Source organism: Oncorhynchus nerka, unplaced genomic scaffold (genome assembly GCF_034236695.1).
Source record: "Oncorhynchus nerka isolate Pitt River unplaced genomic scaffold, Oner_Uvic_2.0 unplaced_scaffold_3302, whole genome shotgun sequence".
NCBI lineage: Eukaryota > Metazoa > Chordata > Actinopteri > Salmoniformes > Salmonidae > Oncorhynchus > Oncorhynchus nerka.
The window spans coordinates 1-19231 of record NW_027037992.1 but is presented as its reverse complement, the minus strand read 5'-3'; the positions used below and the strand labels follow the sequence as shown (position 1 = coordinate 19231).

Genomic DNA, 19231 nt, shown 5'->3' with positions numbered 1-19231 from the left:
TTCTACAGGAATTTACTCAGATTTATTCAACTGATTTGTATCTCTAGTTCTGGGCATTGTATTTTCTCTCCAGGTTTTGTGTTTGTGTTTAGAAACCAACACTGGCTGTCTGATTTGACTCATTGAATGACTGGTTTACTGACTGGTTCCCCCCCTTCTCTCTCTGTGTCTGTCTCTGTGTCTGTCTCTGTGTCTGTCTCTGTGTCTGTCTCTGTGTCTGTCTCTGTGTCTGTCTCTGTGTCTGTCTCTGTGTCTGTCTCTGTGTCTGTCTCTGTGTCTGTCTCTGTGTCTGTCTCTGTGTCTGTCTCTGTGTCTGTCTCTGTGTCTGTCTCTGTGTCTGTCTCTGTGTCTCTGTCTCTGTGTCTGTCTCTGTGTCTCTGTCTCTGTGTCTCTGTCTCTGTGTCTCTGTCTCTGTGTCTCTGTCTCTGTGTCTCTGTCTCTCTCTCTCTCTCTCTCTCTCTCTCTCTCTCTGTCTCTCTGTCTCAGCTAAATAAGGAGATGTCCAACATTGTGACCCAGATCCTGAGCAACTACCCTGGCAAGAACAGCACCACCGAGCAGGCCTGGGATTACATACAGAGGACGGTGAGAGGAGAGCACAGATCTAGTGGTATCTTCCCTTAACTCTAACCATTTTGAACTACGAGGGGGGTTATTTGACTTGAAACGGAGAACAATTCCAACCAGTTCAAAAGTCACCCCACCAGTCGACCAAAAGAGGTTTAACAGGACCTGTAGTTTTTACGGTAAAGTGGCAAGTGGTGTAAAATGTATTAAAATACAATGAATCTTAACCATTCAATTGAAAATAATTGTCTGATGTAAGGAGTCAAGGGTGTGGGGCTGGTGGTGTGGGGCTGGTGGTGTGGGGCTGGTGGTGTGGGGCTGGTGGTGTGGGGCTGGTGTGAGTCGCGGGTGTGGGGCGGGTGTGGGGCGGGTGTGGGGCGGGTGTGGGGCGGGTGTGAGGCGGGTGTGAGGCGGGTGTGAGTCTCTCTGTACAGAAATTAGACTTGTGTCATTTGACGCACGTCATAAAAGACATCTAATTGTTCAGTGGAGCCAAACCACAGCTGTTAGAAATGGATTGTTCAGTGGAGCCAAACCACCGCTGTTAGAAATGGATTGTTCAGAGGAGCCAAACCACAGCTGTTAGAAATGGATTGTTCAGAGGAGCCAAACCACAGCTGTTAGAAATGGATTGTTCAGAGGAGCCAAACCACAGCTGTTAGAAATGGATTGTTCAGAGGAGCCAAACCACAGCTGTTAGAAATGGATTGTTCAGTGGAGCCAAACCACAGCTGTTAGAAATGGATTGTTCAGAGGAGCCAAACCACAGCTGTTAGAAATGGACTGTTCAGAGGAGCCAAACCACAGCTGTTAGAAATGGACTGTTCAGAGGAGCCAAACCACAGCTGTTAGAAATGGATTGTTCAGAGGAGCCAAACCACAGCTGTTAGAAATGGATTGTTCAGTGGAGCCAAACCACAGCTGTTAGAAATGGACGCGACGGCCTTTACGCTCTTAAAGCTCCGTCCGTCTGGAAAAGTGATTTCAAACGAAGGAAGTGGAGAAAACTCCACCTCTCAGCTCCTTATAAACGCCTTCAGCAGCTTCAACATTGTCCTAAGTTCATTGTAAAACAATACTTACAGTACAGGGTTGCTAGTCAGCGTTGATCTATCTGAAAACGACTGGACTTCTTGGGGTTCCCCTCATTCTCTCTCTGGACATGTTTCCTCTCTATTATTGTCTACCTTTAATCACTCTCCTCTCTCCCCCTCTCCCCTCTCTGCTCTCTCCCCCTCTCGCTCTCTCTCCCCCTCTCTCGCTCTCCCCCCTCTCTCGCTCTTCCCCCTCTCTCGCTCTCTCCCTCTCTCGCTCTTCCCCCTCTCTCGCTCTCTCCCCCTCTCTCGCCTTCTTTCCCTCTCTCCCCTCTCTCGCCTCTCTCGCTCTCTCCCTCTCTCGCTTCCCGTTTTCTCCTCTCTCGCTTTCTCCCCTCTCTCGCTCTCTCCCCCGCTTTCCTCTCTCCCCCTCGCTCTCTCCCCTCTCGCTCTCTTCCCTTTCTCTCGCTCTTTCCCCTCTCGCTTTCTCCCCTCTCGCTCTTCTCTCCCCTCTCGCTTCTCTCCCCTTCGCTCTCTCTCCCCTCTCGCTCTCTCTCGCCTCTCCCTCTCTCCCCCTCTCGCTCTCTCTCCCCTCTCGCTCTCTCTCCCCTCTCGCTCTCTCTCCCCTCTCTCGCTCTCTCTTTGTCTATGTCTCCCCATTCGCTCTCTCTCTACCTCCCCCTTCTCTCTCTCCCTCTCCCTCCTTCCCTCTGTCCATCTCCCTCCTTCCCTCTGTCCATCTCCCTCCTTCCCTCTGTCCATCTCCCTCCTTCCCTCTGTCCATCTCCCTCTGTCCATCCCCCTCCCTTCCCTCTCCGTCCATCCCCCTCTCCTTCCCTCCGTCCATCCCCTCTCCTTCCCTCCGTCCATCCCCCTCTCCTTCCCTCCGTCCATCCCCCTCTCCTTCCCTCCGTCCATCCCCCTCTCTTCCCCTCCGTCTCTCCGTCCCTCCTTCCCTCCGTCCCTCCGTCTCTCCGTCCCTCCTTCCCTCCGTCCCTCCCCCTCTCCGTCCCTCCCCCTCTCCGTCCATCCCCTCTCCGTCCATCCCCCTCTCCGTCCATCCCCCTCTCCGTCCATCCCCCTCTCCGTCCATCCCCCTCTCCTTCCCTCCGTCCATCCCTCTCTCTCTCCAGATGGAGTGTTGTGGATGGAGTGGTCGTATGGACTGGCATGGTAATGCTGTCGTAGTGAACAGTTCCCAGCTGTTGTTCCCGTGTTCCTGTCAGAACGTGTCTCTGGTTGAGGGTAACTCCTCCTCCGACAGTGGTTTCTGTGAGGCGCAGTCAATTGATTGGCCCGTCTACGACAGGGTAAGAACTCTTCATATATTAGTTGATTGATTGGTTGATTGATTGAGAGAACACTCCTACATTAGAGGCTTGTCATTGTGCTACTCGTGTATCAGTACTCCATGGAAGTCTGTTCCATTGAAATATGGTCACAGTGTTTGACTCCATCACTCAACACCACCCTCATCTGTTAATATATTGGACTGTGTCTCTGTCGCTCTCTCTGTCGCTCTCTCTGTCGCTCTCTCTGTCGCTCTCTCTGTCGCTCTCTCTGTCGCTCTCTCTGTCGCTCTCTCTGTCGCTCTCTCTGTCGCTCTCTCTGTCGCTCTCGCTGACTGTCTCTGTCTGTCTGTCGCTCTGTCTGTCTGTCGCTCTGTCTGTCGCTCTGTCTGTCTGTCGCTCTGTCTGTCGCTCTGTCTGTCTGTCGCTCTGTCGCTCTGTCTGTCGCTCTGTCGCTCTGTCTGTCTGTCTGTCGCTCTGTCTGTCTGTCGCTCTGTCTGTCTGTCTGTCGCTCTCTGTCTGTCGCTCTGTCTGTCGCTCTCTGTCTGTCGCTCTGTCTGTCTGTCGCTCTGTCTGTCTGTCGCTCTGTCTGTCGCTCTGTCTGTCGCTCTGTCTGTCTGTCGCTCTGTCTGTCGCTCTGTCTGTCGCTCTGTCTGTCTGTCGCTCTCTGTCGCTCTCTGTCGCTCTGTCTGTCGCTCTCTGTCGCTCTGTCTGTCGCTCTGTCTGTCGCTCTGTCTGTCGCTCTCTCTGTCGCTCTCTCTGTCGCTCTCTCTGTCGCTCTCTCTGTCGCTCTCTCTGTCGCTCTCGCTGACTGTCTCTGTCTGTCTGTCGCTCTGTCTGTCTGTCGCTCTGTCTGTCGCTCTGTCTGTCTGTCGCTCTGTCTGTCGCTCTGTCTGTCTGTCGCTCTGTCGCTCTGTCTGTCGCTCTGTCGCTCTGTCTGTCTGTCTGTCGCTCTGTCTGTCTGTCGCTCTGTCTGTCTGTCTGTCGCTCTCTGTCTGTCGCTCTGTCTGTCGCTCTCTGTCTGTCGCTCTGTCTGTCTGTCGCTCTGTCTGTCTGTCGCTCTGTCTGTCGCTCTGTCTGTCTGTCGCTCTGTCTGTCGCTCTGTCTGTCGCTCTGTCTGTCTGTCGCTCTCTGTCGCTCTCTGTCGCTCTCTGTCGCTCTCTGTCGCTCTGTCTGTCGCTCTGTCTGTCGCTCTGTCTGTCGCTCTGTCTGTCGCTCTGTCTGTCGCTCTCTGTCTGTCTGTCGCTCTCTGTCTGTCTGTCGCTCTCTGTCTGTCTGTCGCTCTCTCTCTGTCTGTCTGTCGCTCTCTGTCTGTCTGTCGCTCTCTCTCTGTCTGTCTGTCGCTCTCTCTCTGTCTGTCTGTCGCTCTCTCTCTGTCTGTCTGTCGCTCTCTCTCTGTCTGTCTGTCGCTCTCTCTCTCTCTGTCTGTCTGTCGCTCTCTCTCTCTCTGTCTGTCCCTTAGGGCTGTAACTCCAGTGTAGAGAGCTGGCTGTTTGCCAACGTTGGAGTGATCCTGGGGGTCTGCCTGGGAGTGGCTGTCATCGAGGTAAAGAACAACATATACATTCTATAGAACCAGAACAACTAATACATTCTATAGAACCAGAACAACATATACATTCTACTGGACCAGAACAACATTCTATAGGACCAGAACAACATATACATTCTATAGGATCAGAACAACATATACATTCTATAGAACCAGAACAACATATACATTCTACTGGACCAGAACAACATTCTATAGAACCAGAACAACATATACATTCTACTGGACCAGAACAACATTCTATAGGACCAGAACAACATATACATTCTATAGGACCAGAACAACATATACATTCTATAGGACCAGAACAACATATACATTCTACTGGACCAGAACAACATTCTATAGGACCAGAACAACATATACATTCTATAGGACCAGAACAACATATACATTCTACTGGACCAGAACAACATATACATTCTACTGGACAAGAACAACATTTACATTCTATAGGACCAGAACAACATTCTATAGGACCAGAACAACATTCTATAGGACCAGAACAACATATACATTCTACTGGACCAGAACAACATATACATTCTATAGGACCAGAACAACATGTACATTCTACTGGACCAGAACAACATTCTATAGGACCAGAACAACATATACATTCTACTGGACCAGAACAACATTCTATAGGACCAGAACAACATATACATTCTATAGGACCAGAACAACATATACATTTTATAGGACCAGAACAACATATACATTCTATAGGACCAGAACAACATTCTATAGGACCAGAATAACATATACATTCTATAGGACCAGAACAACATATACATTCTACTGGACCAGAACAACATTCTATAGGACCAGAACAACATATACATTCTACTGGACCAGAACAACATATACATTCTATAGGACCAGAACAACATATACATTCTACTGGACCAGAACAACATATACATTCAACTGGACCAGAACGACATATACATTCTATAGGACCAGAACAACATATACATTCTATAGGACCAGAACAACATGTACATTCTACTGGACCAGAACAACATTCTATAGGACCAGAACAACATATACATTCTATAGGACCAGAACAACATTATATAGGACCAGAACAACATATACATTTTATAGGACCAGAACAACATATACATTCTACTGGACCAGAACAACATATACATTCTATAGGACCAGAACAACATGTACATTCTACTGGACCAGAACAACATTCTATAGGACCAGAACAACATATACATTCTATAGGACCAGAACAACATTATATAGGACCAGAACAACATATACATTTTATAGGACCAGAACAACATATACATTCTATAGGACCAGAACAACATTCTATAGGACCAGAATAACATATACATTCTATAGGACCAGAACAACATATACATTCTACTGGACCAGAACAACATATACATTCTATAGGACCAGAACAACATATACATTCTACTGGACCAGAACAACATATACATTCTATAGGACCAGAACAACATATACATTCTACTGGACCAGAACAACATTCTACTGGACCAGAACGACATATACATTCAACTGGACCAGAACGACATATACATTCTATAGGACCAGAACAACATATACATTCTACAGGACCAGAACAACATATACATTCTACTGGACCAGAACAACATATACATTCTACTGGACCAGAACAACATATACATTCTACTGGACCAGAACAACATATACATTCTACTGGACCAGAACAACATATACATTCTACTGGACCAGAACAACATATACATTCTACTGGACCAGAACAACATATACATTCTACTGGACCAGAACAACATATACATTCTACTGGACCAGAACAACATATACATTCTACTGGACCAGAACAACATATACATTCTACTGGACCAGAACAACATGTACATTCTACTGGACCAGAACGACATGTACATTCTACTGGACCAGAACGACATGTACATTCTACTGGACCAGAACGACATGTACATTCTACTGGACCAGAACGACATGTACATTCTACTGGACCAGAACGACATGTACATTCTACTGGACCAGAACGACATGTACATTCTACTGGACCAGAACGACATATACATTCTACTGGACCAGAACGACATATACATTCTACTGGACCAGAACGACATATACATTCTACTGGACCAGAGCGACATATACATTCTACTGGACCAGAACGACATATACATTCTACTGGACCAGAGCGACATATACATTCTACTGGACCAGAACGACATATACATTCTACTGGACCAGAACGACATATACATTCTACTGGACCAGAACGACATATACATTCTACTGGACCAGAACGACATATACATTCTACTGGACCAGAACGACATATACATTCTACTGGACCAGAACGACATATACATTCTACTGGACCAGAACGATATACATTCTACTGGACCAGAACGACATATACATTCTACTGGACCAGAACGACATATACATTCTACTGGACCAGAACGACATATACATTCTACTGGACCAGAACGACATATACATTCTACTGGACCAGAACGACATATACATTCTACTGGACCAGAACGACATATACATTCTATAGGTCCAGAACAACATATACATTCTACTGGACCAGAACAACATATACATTCTATAGGTCCAGAACAACATATACATTCTACTGAACCAGAACAACATTCTATAGGACCAGAACAACATATACATTCTACTGGACCAGAACAACATTCTATAGGACCAGAACAACATATACATTCTATAGGACCGGAACAACATATACATTCTATAGGACCGGAACAACATATACATTCTACTGGACCAGAATAACATATACATTCTACAGGAGCAGAACAACATATACATTACATAGGACCAGAACAACATATACATTCTACTGGACCAGAACAACATATACATTCTACTGGACCAGAACAACATATACATTCTACTGGACCAGAACAACATATACATTCTACTGGAGCAGAACAACATATACATTTTATAGAATCTGTCAGGCAGGTCTCTCAGCCAGACAGATGTTTATCATTAAGAGGAATAAATGCCCGTCAGAAACAGCTTCTGACCTCTGACCTTAATCCTCGTGACTTCCAAGACAGCAGCTCTTGTTTTTCAATGTATGTAGACACTTCCTGCTACAGGAGCATACATTGATCACAGCTATTGAGAGAACCCTCCTGAGAGGCTTTAGATGTAGTGATACTGTTAACCTGACCTCTAACCTCTACCCTCTGCTTTCCACAGCTCCTGGGTATGATCCTGTCCATAGGGCTGTGTAAGAGCGTACACACTGAGGATTACACCAAAGTGCCAAAGTACTGAAGATGATGACGGGGGACGCTATGACACACACGCACGCACGCACACACACACACACACCCGCACGCGCGCACACACGCACACACGCACACACACACACACACACACACAGACACACACACACAGACACACACACACAGACACACACAGACACACACACACACACACACACACACACAGACACACACACACACACACACACACACACACAGACACACAGACACACACACAGACACACACACACAGACACACACAGACACACACACACACAGACACACACACACACAGACACACACACAGACACACACACAGACACACACACAGACACACACACAGACACACACACAGACACACACACAGACAGACACACAGACAGACACACAGACAGACACACACACAGACACACACACACACACACACACACACACACACACGCTCGGTGCAGATGTTTATTTTCTTTCATTTTTTTTGTTTAATTTTTGTTTTGTTTTTGTTTGTATTTTTTGGGGGGAGGCACTTGTCTTTTCTGTCAGTCCAGTTTCCATCGGAGCACTTTAGAGACTGTAGTTATGGATTAGAGGAAGACGAGACCGGGTCACAGAGACAACAGGAAAGAGAGATGTGGAGAAAGTGAGGGACAGGAAGCGTGAAGAGAGGACAGAGAAGACGAGGATGTAGAAAGAGATGGAGGGTCGTCTCCTACCCTCGGCAGATGCAGTCTACCACATCCTTGACTTCTGGGGAAAGATCCATTTTATCATCAGGAATCAATCATGATCGGCATTGTTTGTCAGCTCTCATAGGGTCCAATCCTAACTTCAGATATGCATGGGTAACTTTCATGAATTGAAAATGTAAAAATGTGAGATTTTCAATTGGAGAATTTAATTAGGAGATTTGTGAAAATGTGAGTTTTGGTTCACAGATCTCAAGTTCATTAACGGTTGTTATCGAGTTGACCTGACTAGAAGAGGAAGAGTTCGGGGGAAGAGTTTTATTTTCTGTTCTTCAGTGTTTTGAGGAGTTATGCATTTTTGTTTGTTATAGTACCTTATACAATTTGGTTGGTATTTCGTGAGCCTCTGAATCTGTGTTCTTTTGTGAAGATGTTTTTTGTTCATTGCATGTTTTCTTTTCCATGTATTTCTTTTTTTTGTGCAGTTTTGATATTTTTCTTGATAGTTTTGTTTAAAGTAATAGTTATGAGATACTAAAGAGGACCAGGATTCTGCTACTTTAAAGTAGGGGGGCTTGGCTCGTAGGGGGGTCTTCCCCAACTGGTAGCCACAGGGGATATTATTTGCTGCCCTACGTTTTCTGAGCTAGATAGATATATGTAAATCTGTTCTATAGTATTCCCATGCGTAACAGAGGGATGTATGTGACTGTATACAAATCTAAGCAAGCTTTGAAATGATTAAGTTTAAGATAAATATTATATCTATTTGGTCTTCTTGAGGTCAATTTTCAGTCTACAAATGATTTGTGTTCCGGCTCCTTGACCATCCGCTCAAGAAACAAATCATCCCTGAATCTAGTGAATGACTGCTCTTAAAGGGGCTCTTAAAGGGGCTCTTAAAGGGGCTCTTAATTATCCCCCTCCCACAGTGGCAAAGAAAGTCTCAGTTTACAATTATCTTTTGATGACAAACAGAATACTTTGTTATGAATTTTATGTTGATCGTGGCATCTTTTTGGGTTGTGAGTTACTCTGAAGCTTTTCATCTTGTTTTTGTGATGACGGCTTTCACGTAAATATCTAATTTTCCTTCAGAAGACAAACATACGCGTTTCGTTAAGAAATGAACCATTTTGTTTTAACCCTGATCAACAAAAAACAATTGTTATGTGACCTTTTTCTGTGAGTGAAGAGCAGATTTAAATAACAGAAGGTTCTGGTTTTTTAAAGAGGAAAAACGTCCGTTTTTGTTCTTGAGAAAATATCCATTTTGGACCAGAAATTCTTTATGTACAGTAAATCATTCAGAATTAAATTAATGTATATTTTTTAACTTTTGAATTAAGGTTTTTGTTTTATATTTAGGCTTTTCTTCTTTTGTTTTGTTGTCTGATTTGATAACCTTTGACCTTGGTGTCATTTTTTTTTTTTTTAGGACTATTCATTTAGAACTTGATGAGCTTCTGTCTACTAGCTTGATCAGTCGACGTATACTCACCCCATTGACTCTGTTTTGATTTGGTCAATAAACATGGAATAAGACTGACTTATTGTGTGTCTGTCGATTTCTCCAGAGAATCAAATCTGAGAAACATGTAGCACGCTATTCCCCCTGAAAAAAGAGCATATACCATGTGGTGGTCGCCAAAAGAAGTGGCGGTTCAGATATAGGTACAACTATCCAGTTAGAGAGAACCAGTAAGAGACAGGGACACAATTCACACGTTATCACCACACACACAGCAAACAGGAAGAGGAGACTAGTAGAAGTCCCTCGTGTTTTAATGGTTAAAGATGCGCTGAACACCAGTCAGAGAGAGTCCAGAAGAAGGAGTGTCCATGTTGGAAAGGGTCCAGATGAGGAGGACAGGAGTTTCTACAGGTTGTCTCAACATGCCCTCCTGGAGACACTTCACGGGCCCCCCAGGTTAGGTTATTTCCCCTTTCCCCATTCAGACTTACAGTACCTTTAGGCAGGTGTCATGGGCTTTGCAGGTGTGTGGGTTCCCTTGTGCATACCGAATACATTTAATTTAACCTCTGAAGACCCTCCCATTTGCTGACCAACAGAAGGGGGTTGGGTGAAAGGTGGAAGACTCAATGCCTTCAACTTAAATGTGTCTTCCTCATTTAACCCAACCCGTCTGAATCAGAGAGGTGGGGGGAGGGGCTGCCTTAATCGACGACCACGTCTTTATCGCCCAGGGAACAGTTGGATTACTGCATTGCTCAGAACGATCCAGCAACCTCTCAGTTACTGGCCCAACGCCCCTGTAGACGTTGTGTAGACGTTGTGCCAGCTCGTGGTGATGGTCTCCTTCCCAGCTGTTAAAGCGTTCATCCAGTAGGGGGAGCTATAGGACTCTGATCACAAACAGGCTGAGAGTCTTCATTCCAGCATTCCTCTATGGTCTGTTGGAGGACGTTGTCCCTTGATGATGGTCTGTTGGAGGACGTTGTCCCTTGATGATGTTCTATGGTCTGTTGGAGGACGTTGTCCCTTGATGATGTTCTATGATCAGTTGGAGGACGTTGTCCCTTGATGATGATCTATGGTCTGTTGGAGGACGTTGTCCCTTGATGATGTTCTATGGTCTGTTGGAGGACGTTGCTCCTTGATGATGGTCTGTTGGAGGACGTTGCTCCTTGATGATGGTCAGTTGGAGGACGTTGCTCCTTGATGATGGTCAGTTTGAGGACGTTGTCCCTTGATGATGGTCTGTTGGAGGACGTTGCTCCTTGATGATGGTCTGTTGGAGGACGTTGCTCCTTGATGATGATCTATGGTCAGTTGGAGGACGTTGCTCCTTGATGATGGTAAGTTGGAGGACGTTGCTCCTTCATGATGGTCAGTTGGAGGACGTTGCTCCTTCATGATGGTCAGTTGGAGGACGTTGCCCCTTGATGATGGTCAGTTGGAGGACGTTGCTCCTTCATGATGGTCAGTTGGAGGACGTTGCTCCTTGATGATGGTCAGTTGGAGGACGTTGCCCCTTGATGATGGTCAGTTGGAGGACGTTGCCCCTTGATGATGGTCTGTTGGAGCACGTTGCCCCTTGTCTGTGAGAGCATTGTGCATGTACACTGTGTGTTGGAGGGATAGCACATGCTTGTGTTCTAGTAGTATATAGCAGTATATGTCTTGTATGGTGTACTGTATGTGTTGGGGCTGTCAATCAGTTCATTCCACTAGTAGTATATAGCAGTATATGTCATTATGGTATACTGTATGTGTTGGGGCTGTCAATCAGTTCATTCCATTAGTAGTATATAGCAGTATATGTCGTGTGTGGTATACTGTATGTGTTGGGGCTGTCAGAGTGAATCAGTTCATTCCACTAGTAGTATATGTCTTGTATGGTATACTGTATGTGTTGGGCCTGTCAATCAGTTCATTCCACTAGTATGCTTATTACTAGCTGTCACTCATACGGCGAGGTGATGAAGCTCATTGGTTGAACTCTAATTGCTGGGCGGCTGGCCCACGTGGGGGAAAATGTCGGGGAGATGGTGCAGCACAGCTTCTAGAAAAACAATCACTTTCAAACTAGGGATTTTATGGCTAATTGAGGTAATTCTGGCTCATAGATTATTATAATTAAAAAATATTATTTAACCTTTATTTAACTTGGCAAGTCAGTTAAGAACACATTCTTATTTACAATGACGGCCCTACCCCGGGCCAAACCCGGACGGCGCTGGGCCAATTGTGCACCGCCCTATGGGACTCTCAATCACGTCCGGTTGTGATACAGCCTGGAATCAAACCAGGGTGTCTGTAGTGACGCCACTAAGCACTGAGATGCAGTGCCTTAGACCGCTGCGTCACTCGGGAGGCCCAAGCTAAGATGGGGAACAGGTCTGTCTGTAATAAAGTGCTGCTCGGCTTTCTTGACAATCACTATCAACTAAACCAGTCCTACAGTTCTCTAGTTTGATCCCACCTGGACTCCTGTCCAGTCAGATGGTCGAGTGTTGCAAAATAGAACACGGGCGAATTCCAGTTGGCCCAGAACAGAGCAGCACAGCTGGGCCCTTAGATGTACTCCGAGCTAACATCAATAACATGCATGTCAATCTCTCCTGGCTCAAAGTAGAGGAGAGATTCACTGCATTGACTACTTGTCTTTGTGAGAGGCATTTGACGTGAGTCTGTCCATTCAAACAGCTGAACACAAAGCTGGGACACCCATTGCATACCCCACGAGACAAGCTGGGACACCCATTGCATACCCCATGAGACAAGCTGGGACACCCATTGCATACCCCATGAGACAAGCTGGGACACCCATTGCATACCCCACGAGACAAGCTGGGACACCCATTGCATACCCCATGAGACAAGCTGGGACACCCATTGCATACCCCATGAGACAAGCTGGGACACCCATTGCATACCCCACGAGACAAGCTGGGACACCCATTGCATACCCCATGAGACATCCCACCAGGGGGGGGGTCTCTTCTTCACAGTCCCCAGATCCAGAACAGACTCTGGGAGGCTCACAGTACTACATAGAGCCATGACTACATGGAACTCTATTCCACATAAGGTAACTGATGCAAGAAGTAGAATCATTTAGAAAACAGATTTAAAAAATATACACCTTATGTACACCTTTAGCTATAGCAGATAAAACACACATACAGTACACACACACACACACACACAGAGAACACATGTTACAGCTACACACACACACACACACACACACACACACACACACACACACACACAGAGAACACATGTTACAGCACCATACACACAGAGAGAACACATGTTACAGCTACACACACACACAGAGAACACATGTTACATACACACAGAGAGAACACATGTTACAGCTACATACACACAGAGAACACATGTTACAGTTACATACACACAGAGAACACATGTTACAGCTACATACACACAGAGAACACATGTTACAGCTACATACACAGAGAACACATGTTACAGCTACATACACAGAGAACACATGTTACAGTTACATACACACAGAGAACACATGTTAAAGCTACACACAGAGAACACATGTTACAGCTACATACACACAGAGAACACATGTTACAGCTACACACACACAGAGAACACATGTTACAGCTACATACACACAGAGAACACATGTTACATACACACAGAGAGAACACATGTTACAGCTACATACACACAGAGAACACATGTTACATACACACAGAGAACACATGTTACAGCTACACACACACAGAAAACACATGTTACAGCTACATACACACAGAGAACACATGTTACAGTTACATACACACAGAGAACACATGTTACATACACACACAGAGAACACATGTTACAGTTACATACACACAGAGAACACATGTTACAGTTACATACACACAGAGAACACATGTTACATACACACACAGAGAACACATGTTACAGTTACATACACACAGAGAACACATGTTACAGTTACATACACACAGAGAACACATGTTACATACACACACACAGAACACATGTTACAGCTACATACACACAGAGAACACATGTTACAGCTACACACACACAGAGAACACATGTTACATACACACACACAGAACACATGTTACAGCTACATACACACAGAGAACACATGTTACAGTTACATACACACAGAGAACACATGTTACATACACACACAGAGAACACATGTTACAGCAACATACACACAGAGAACACATGTTACAGCTACACACAGAGAACACATGTTACAGCAACATACACACACAGAACACATGTTACAGCTACACACAGAGAACACATGTTACAGCTACACACACACAGAGAACACATGTTACATACACACACAGAGAACACATGTTACAGCTACATACACACAGAGAACACATGTTACAGCTACATACACACAGAGAACACATGTTACAGTTACATACACACAGAGAACACATGTTACATACACACACAGAGAACACATGTTACAGTTACATACACACAGAGAACACATGTTACATACACACACACAGAACACATGTTACAGCTACATACACACAGAGAACACATGTTACAGCTACACACACACAGAGAACACATGTTACATACACACACACAGAACACATGTTACAGCTACATACACACAGAGAACACATGTTACAGTTACATACACACAGAGAACACATGTTACATACACACACAGAGAACACATGTTACAGCAACATACACACAGAGAACACATGTTACAGCTACACACAGAGAACACATGTTACAGCAACATACACACACAGAACACATGTTACAGCTACACACAGAGAACACATGTTACAGCTACATACACACAGAGAACACATGTTACAGCTACACACACACAGAGAACACATGTTACAGCTACACACACACAGAGAACACATGTTACAGCTACACACACACAGAGAACACATGTTACAGCTACATACACACAGAGAACACATGTTACATACACACACACAGAGAACACATGTTACAGCTACACACACAGAGAACACATGTTACAGCTACATACACACAGAGAACACATGTTACATACACACACACAGAGAACACATGTTACAGCTACACACACAGATAACACATGTTACAGCTACATACACACAGATAACACATGTTACAGCTACACACAGAGAACACATGTTACAGCTACACACACACAGAGAACACATGTTACAGCTACATACACACAGAGAACACATGTTACATACACACACACAGAGAACACATGTTACAGCTACACACACAGAGAACACATGTTACAGTTACATACACACAGAGAACACATGTTACAGTTACATACACACAGAGAACACATGTTACAGCTACATACACACAGAGAACACATGTTACAGTTACATACACACAGAGAACACATGTTACATACACACACAGAGAACACATGTTACATACACACACAGAGAACACATGTTACAGTTACATACACACAGAGAACACATGTTACATACACACACAGAGAACACATGTTACAGTTACATACACACAGAGAACACATGTTACATACACACACACAGAACACATGTTACAGCTACATACACACAGAGAACACATGTTACAGCTACACACACACAGAGAACACATGTTACATACACACACACAGAACACATGTTACAGCTACATACACACAGAGAACACATGTTACAGTTACATACACACAGAGAACACATGTTACATACACACACAGAGAACACATGTTACAGCAACATACACACAGAGAACACATGTTACAGCTACACACAGAGAACACATGTTACAGCAACATACACACACAGAACACATGTTACAGCTACACACAGAGAACACATGTTACAGCTACATACACACAGAGAACACATGTTACAGCTACACACACACAGAGAACACATGTTACAGCTACACACACACAGAGAACACATGTTACAGCTACACACACACAGAGAACACATGTTACAGCTACATACACACAGAGAACACATGTTACAGCTACATACACACAGAGAACACATGTTACAGCTACATACACACGGAGAACACATGTTACAGCCACATACACACAGAGAACACATGTTACAGCTACACACAGAGAACACATGTTACAGCTACATACACACAGAGAACACATGTTACAGCTACACACAGAGAACACATGTTACAGCAACATACACACAGAGAACACATGTTACAGCTACACACACACAGAGAACACATGTTACAGCTACACACACACAGAGAACACATGTTACAGCTACACACACACAGAGAACACATGTTACATACACACACAGAGAACACATGTTACAGCTACATACACACAGAGAACACATGTTACATACACACACAGAGAACACATGTTACAGCTACATACACACACAGAGAACACATGTTACAGCTACACACACACAGAGAACACATGTTACATACACACACACAGAACACATGTTACAGCTACATACACACAGAGAACACATGTTACAGTTACATACACACAGAGAACACATGTTACATACACACACAGAGAACACATGTTACAGCAACATACACACAGAGAACACATGTTACAGCTACACACAGAGAACACATGTTACAGCAACATACACACACAGAACACATGTTACAGCTACACACAGAGAACACATGTTACAGCTACATACACACAGAGAACACATGTTACAGCTACACACACACAGAGAACACATGTTACAGCTACACACACACAGAGAACACATGTTACAGCTACATACACACAGAGAACACATGTTACAGCAACATACACACACAGAACACATGTTACAGCTACACATAGAGAACACATGTTACAGCTACACACACACAGAGAACACATGTTACAGCTACACACACACAGAGAACACATGTTACAGCTACACACACACAGAGAACACATGTTACAGCTACATACACACAGAGAACACATGTTACAGCTACATACACACAGAGAACACATGTTACAGCTACATACACACGGAGAACACATGTTACAGCCACATACACACAGAGAACACATGTTACAGCTACACACAGAGAACACATGTTACAGCTACATACACACAGAGAACACATGTTACAGCTACACACAGAGAACACATGTTACAGCTACATACACACAGAGAACACATGTTACAGCTACATACACACGGAGAACACATGTTACAGCCACATACACACAGAGAACACATGTTACAGCTACACACAGAGAACACATGTTACAGCTACACACACACAGAGAACACATGTTACAGCTACACACACACAGAGAACACATGTTACATACACACACAGAGAACACATGTTACAGCTACATACACACAGAGAACACATGTTACATACACACACAGAGAACACATGTTACAGCTACATACACACACAGAGAACACATGTTACAGCTACACACACACAGAGAACACATGTTACAGCTACACACACACAGAGAACACATGTTACAGCTACATACACACAGAGAACACATGTTACAGTTACATACACACAGAGAACACATGTTACAGCTACACACACACAGAGAACACAGTAGTGGTGTGTGACTGAGACAACAGAGTAGAGTAGATTGGTTGAGTAGTGGTGTGTGACTGAGACAACGGAGTAGATTGGTTGAGTAGTGGTGTGTGACTGAGACAGCAGAGTAGATTGGTTGAGTAGTGGTGTGTGACTGAGACAGCAGAGTAGATTGGTTGAGTAGTGGTGTGTGACTGAGACAGCAGAGTAGATTGGTTGAGTAGTGGTGTGTGTCTGAGACAGCAGAGTAGATTGGTTGAGTAGTGGTGTGTGACTGAGACAGCAGAGTAGATTGGTTGAGTAGTGGTGTGTGTCTGAGACAGCAGAGTAGATTGGTTGAGTAGTGGTGTGTGACTGAGACAGCAGAGTAGATTGGTTGAGTAGTGGTGTGTGACTGAGACAGCAGAGTAGATTGGTTGAGTAGTGGTGTGTGTCTGAGACAGCAGAGTAGATTGGTTGAGTAGTGGTGTGTGACTGAGACAGCAGAGTAGATTGGTTGAGTAGTGGTGTGTGTCTGAGACATGTTTGTCATACATATGGGATCATGGCAGTTCTCTGTGTGAGGAACAACAGCAGACAGGAAACAGGTGTGTGTGTGTGTGTGTGTGTGTGTGTGTGTGTGTAGAGGGGGGATAGTATCTCTATGAAAGATGAGCTCTGTATCTTGCACGCACGCACGCACGCACACACACACACACACACACACACACACACACACACACTCAGAGTAATGTAATTTCACCTCACTATGAGGGGTAATGAGGACACAGACAGGAAGTCATTCAGTACTATTAACAGGACAGGGCCTGATGGGGATGTATTCATTCACAAAGAGGACAGTGGAGTGGAGGAGGGAGCTAGGGTACAATCCTAGTCAACATCTCCATTAATCACATCCTGATTGGAAATAAACAAAGTCTATTGTGTTATGGAAGGGGGGATCTAGACCCTGTACTGTTGCTGCCTGTCTATAGGAGACTCCAACACCAAGCCAGCCAACTCAATGACACTGACACAGGCTACTGTTGAGAGAAGAGTCTCTACTGCTGCCTGTCTATAGGAGACTCCAACACCAAGCCAGCCAACACAATGACACTGACACAGGCTACTGTTTTAGAGAAGAGTCTCTACTGCTGCCTGTCTATAGGAGACTCCAACACTAAGCCAGCCAACTCAATGACACTGACACAGGCTACTGTTGAGAGAAGAGTCTCTACTGCTGCCTGTCTATAGGAGACTCCAACACCAAGCCAGCCAACTCAATGACACTGACACAGGCTACTGTTTTAGAGAAGAGTCTCTACTACTGCCTGTCTATAGAGACTCAACACCAAGCCAGCCAACTCAATGACACTGACACAGGCTACTGTTGAGAGAAGAGTCTTGAAGACCCTGACTCAGACATTCACCCTGGGTCTAAGGCATGTCCACTTCCTCTCCTCACCCTCTCCAGCTGCATCCTATCCTACATGCATATCTCACACTCAACATAAATCTTGTTCCCCTTCTCATTTTCCCTCCTTCTATCCCTTTAGTGTTGTGTCTCAAAAGCTCAACATCTGCCCTTTCGCTCACTGTCTTCAGTCTGCAGAGAACTCACAACTCCATCCTGAGTCAAGGTAAACTACTCACTTCCTCCCCAAGGGCTGAATCTATGAGGTCCAAAGTAGTGGTCCAAAGGAGTGGTCCAGGGTAGTGGTCCAGGGTAGTGGTCCAGGGTAGTGGTCCAAAGTAGTGAGCTAAAGTAGTGGTCTATAGTAG

At 44.8% G+C, this 19231-nt stretch overlaps 1 protein-coding gene across 1 annotated transcript; it reads left to right on the top strand.

Moving 5' to 3' along the window:
* Positions 1-491: 491 nt before the first annotated feature.
* Positions 492-7855, top strand: LOC135566797 (CD82 antigen-like). Its single transcript, XM_065014405.1, has 4 exons — positions 492-585; positions 2735-2911; positions 4353-4436; positions 7689-7855. Exons 1-4 carry the CDS (start codon positions 499-501, stop codon positions 7764-7766), a joined length of 426 nt encoding a protein of 141 aa, XP_064870477.1. The 5' UTR covers positions 492-498; the 3' UTR covers positions 7767-7855.
* Positions 7856-19231: the final 11376 nt, after the last annotated feature.

Excerpts from the sequence above, each read along its gene's own strand:
- LOC135566797 (XM_065014405.1), top strand. The coding sequence starts at position 499 with ATGTCCAACATTGTGACCCAGATCCTGAGCAACTACCCTGGCAAGAAC. Across the intron at positions 586-2,734 it reads GGGATTACATACAGAGGACG|ATGGAGTGTTGTGGATGGAG; the intron begins GTGAGAGGAGAG and ends CTCTCTCTCCAG. Across the intron at positions 4,437-7,688 it reads TGGGAGTGGCTGTCATCGAG|CTCCTGGGTATGATCCTGTC; the intron begins GTAAAGAACAAC and ends TGCTTTCCACAG.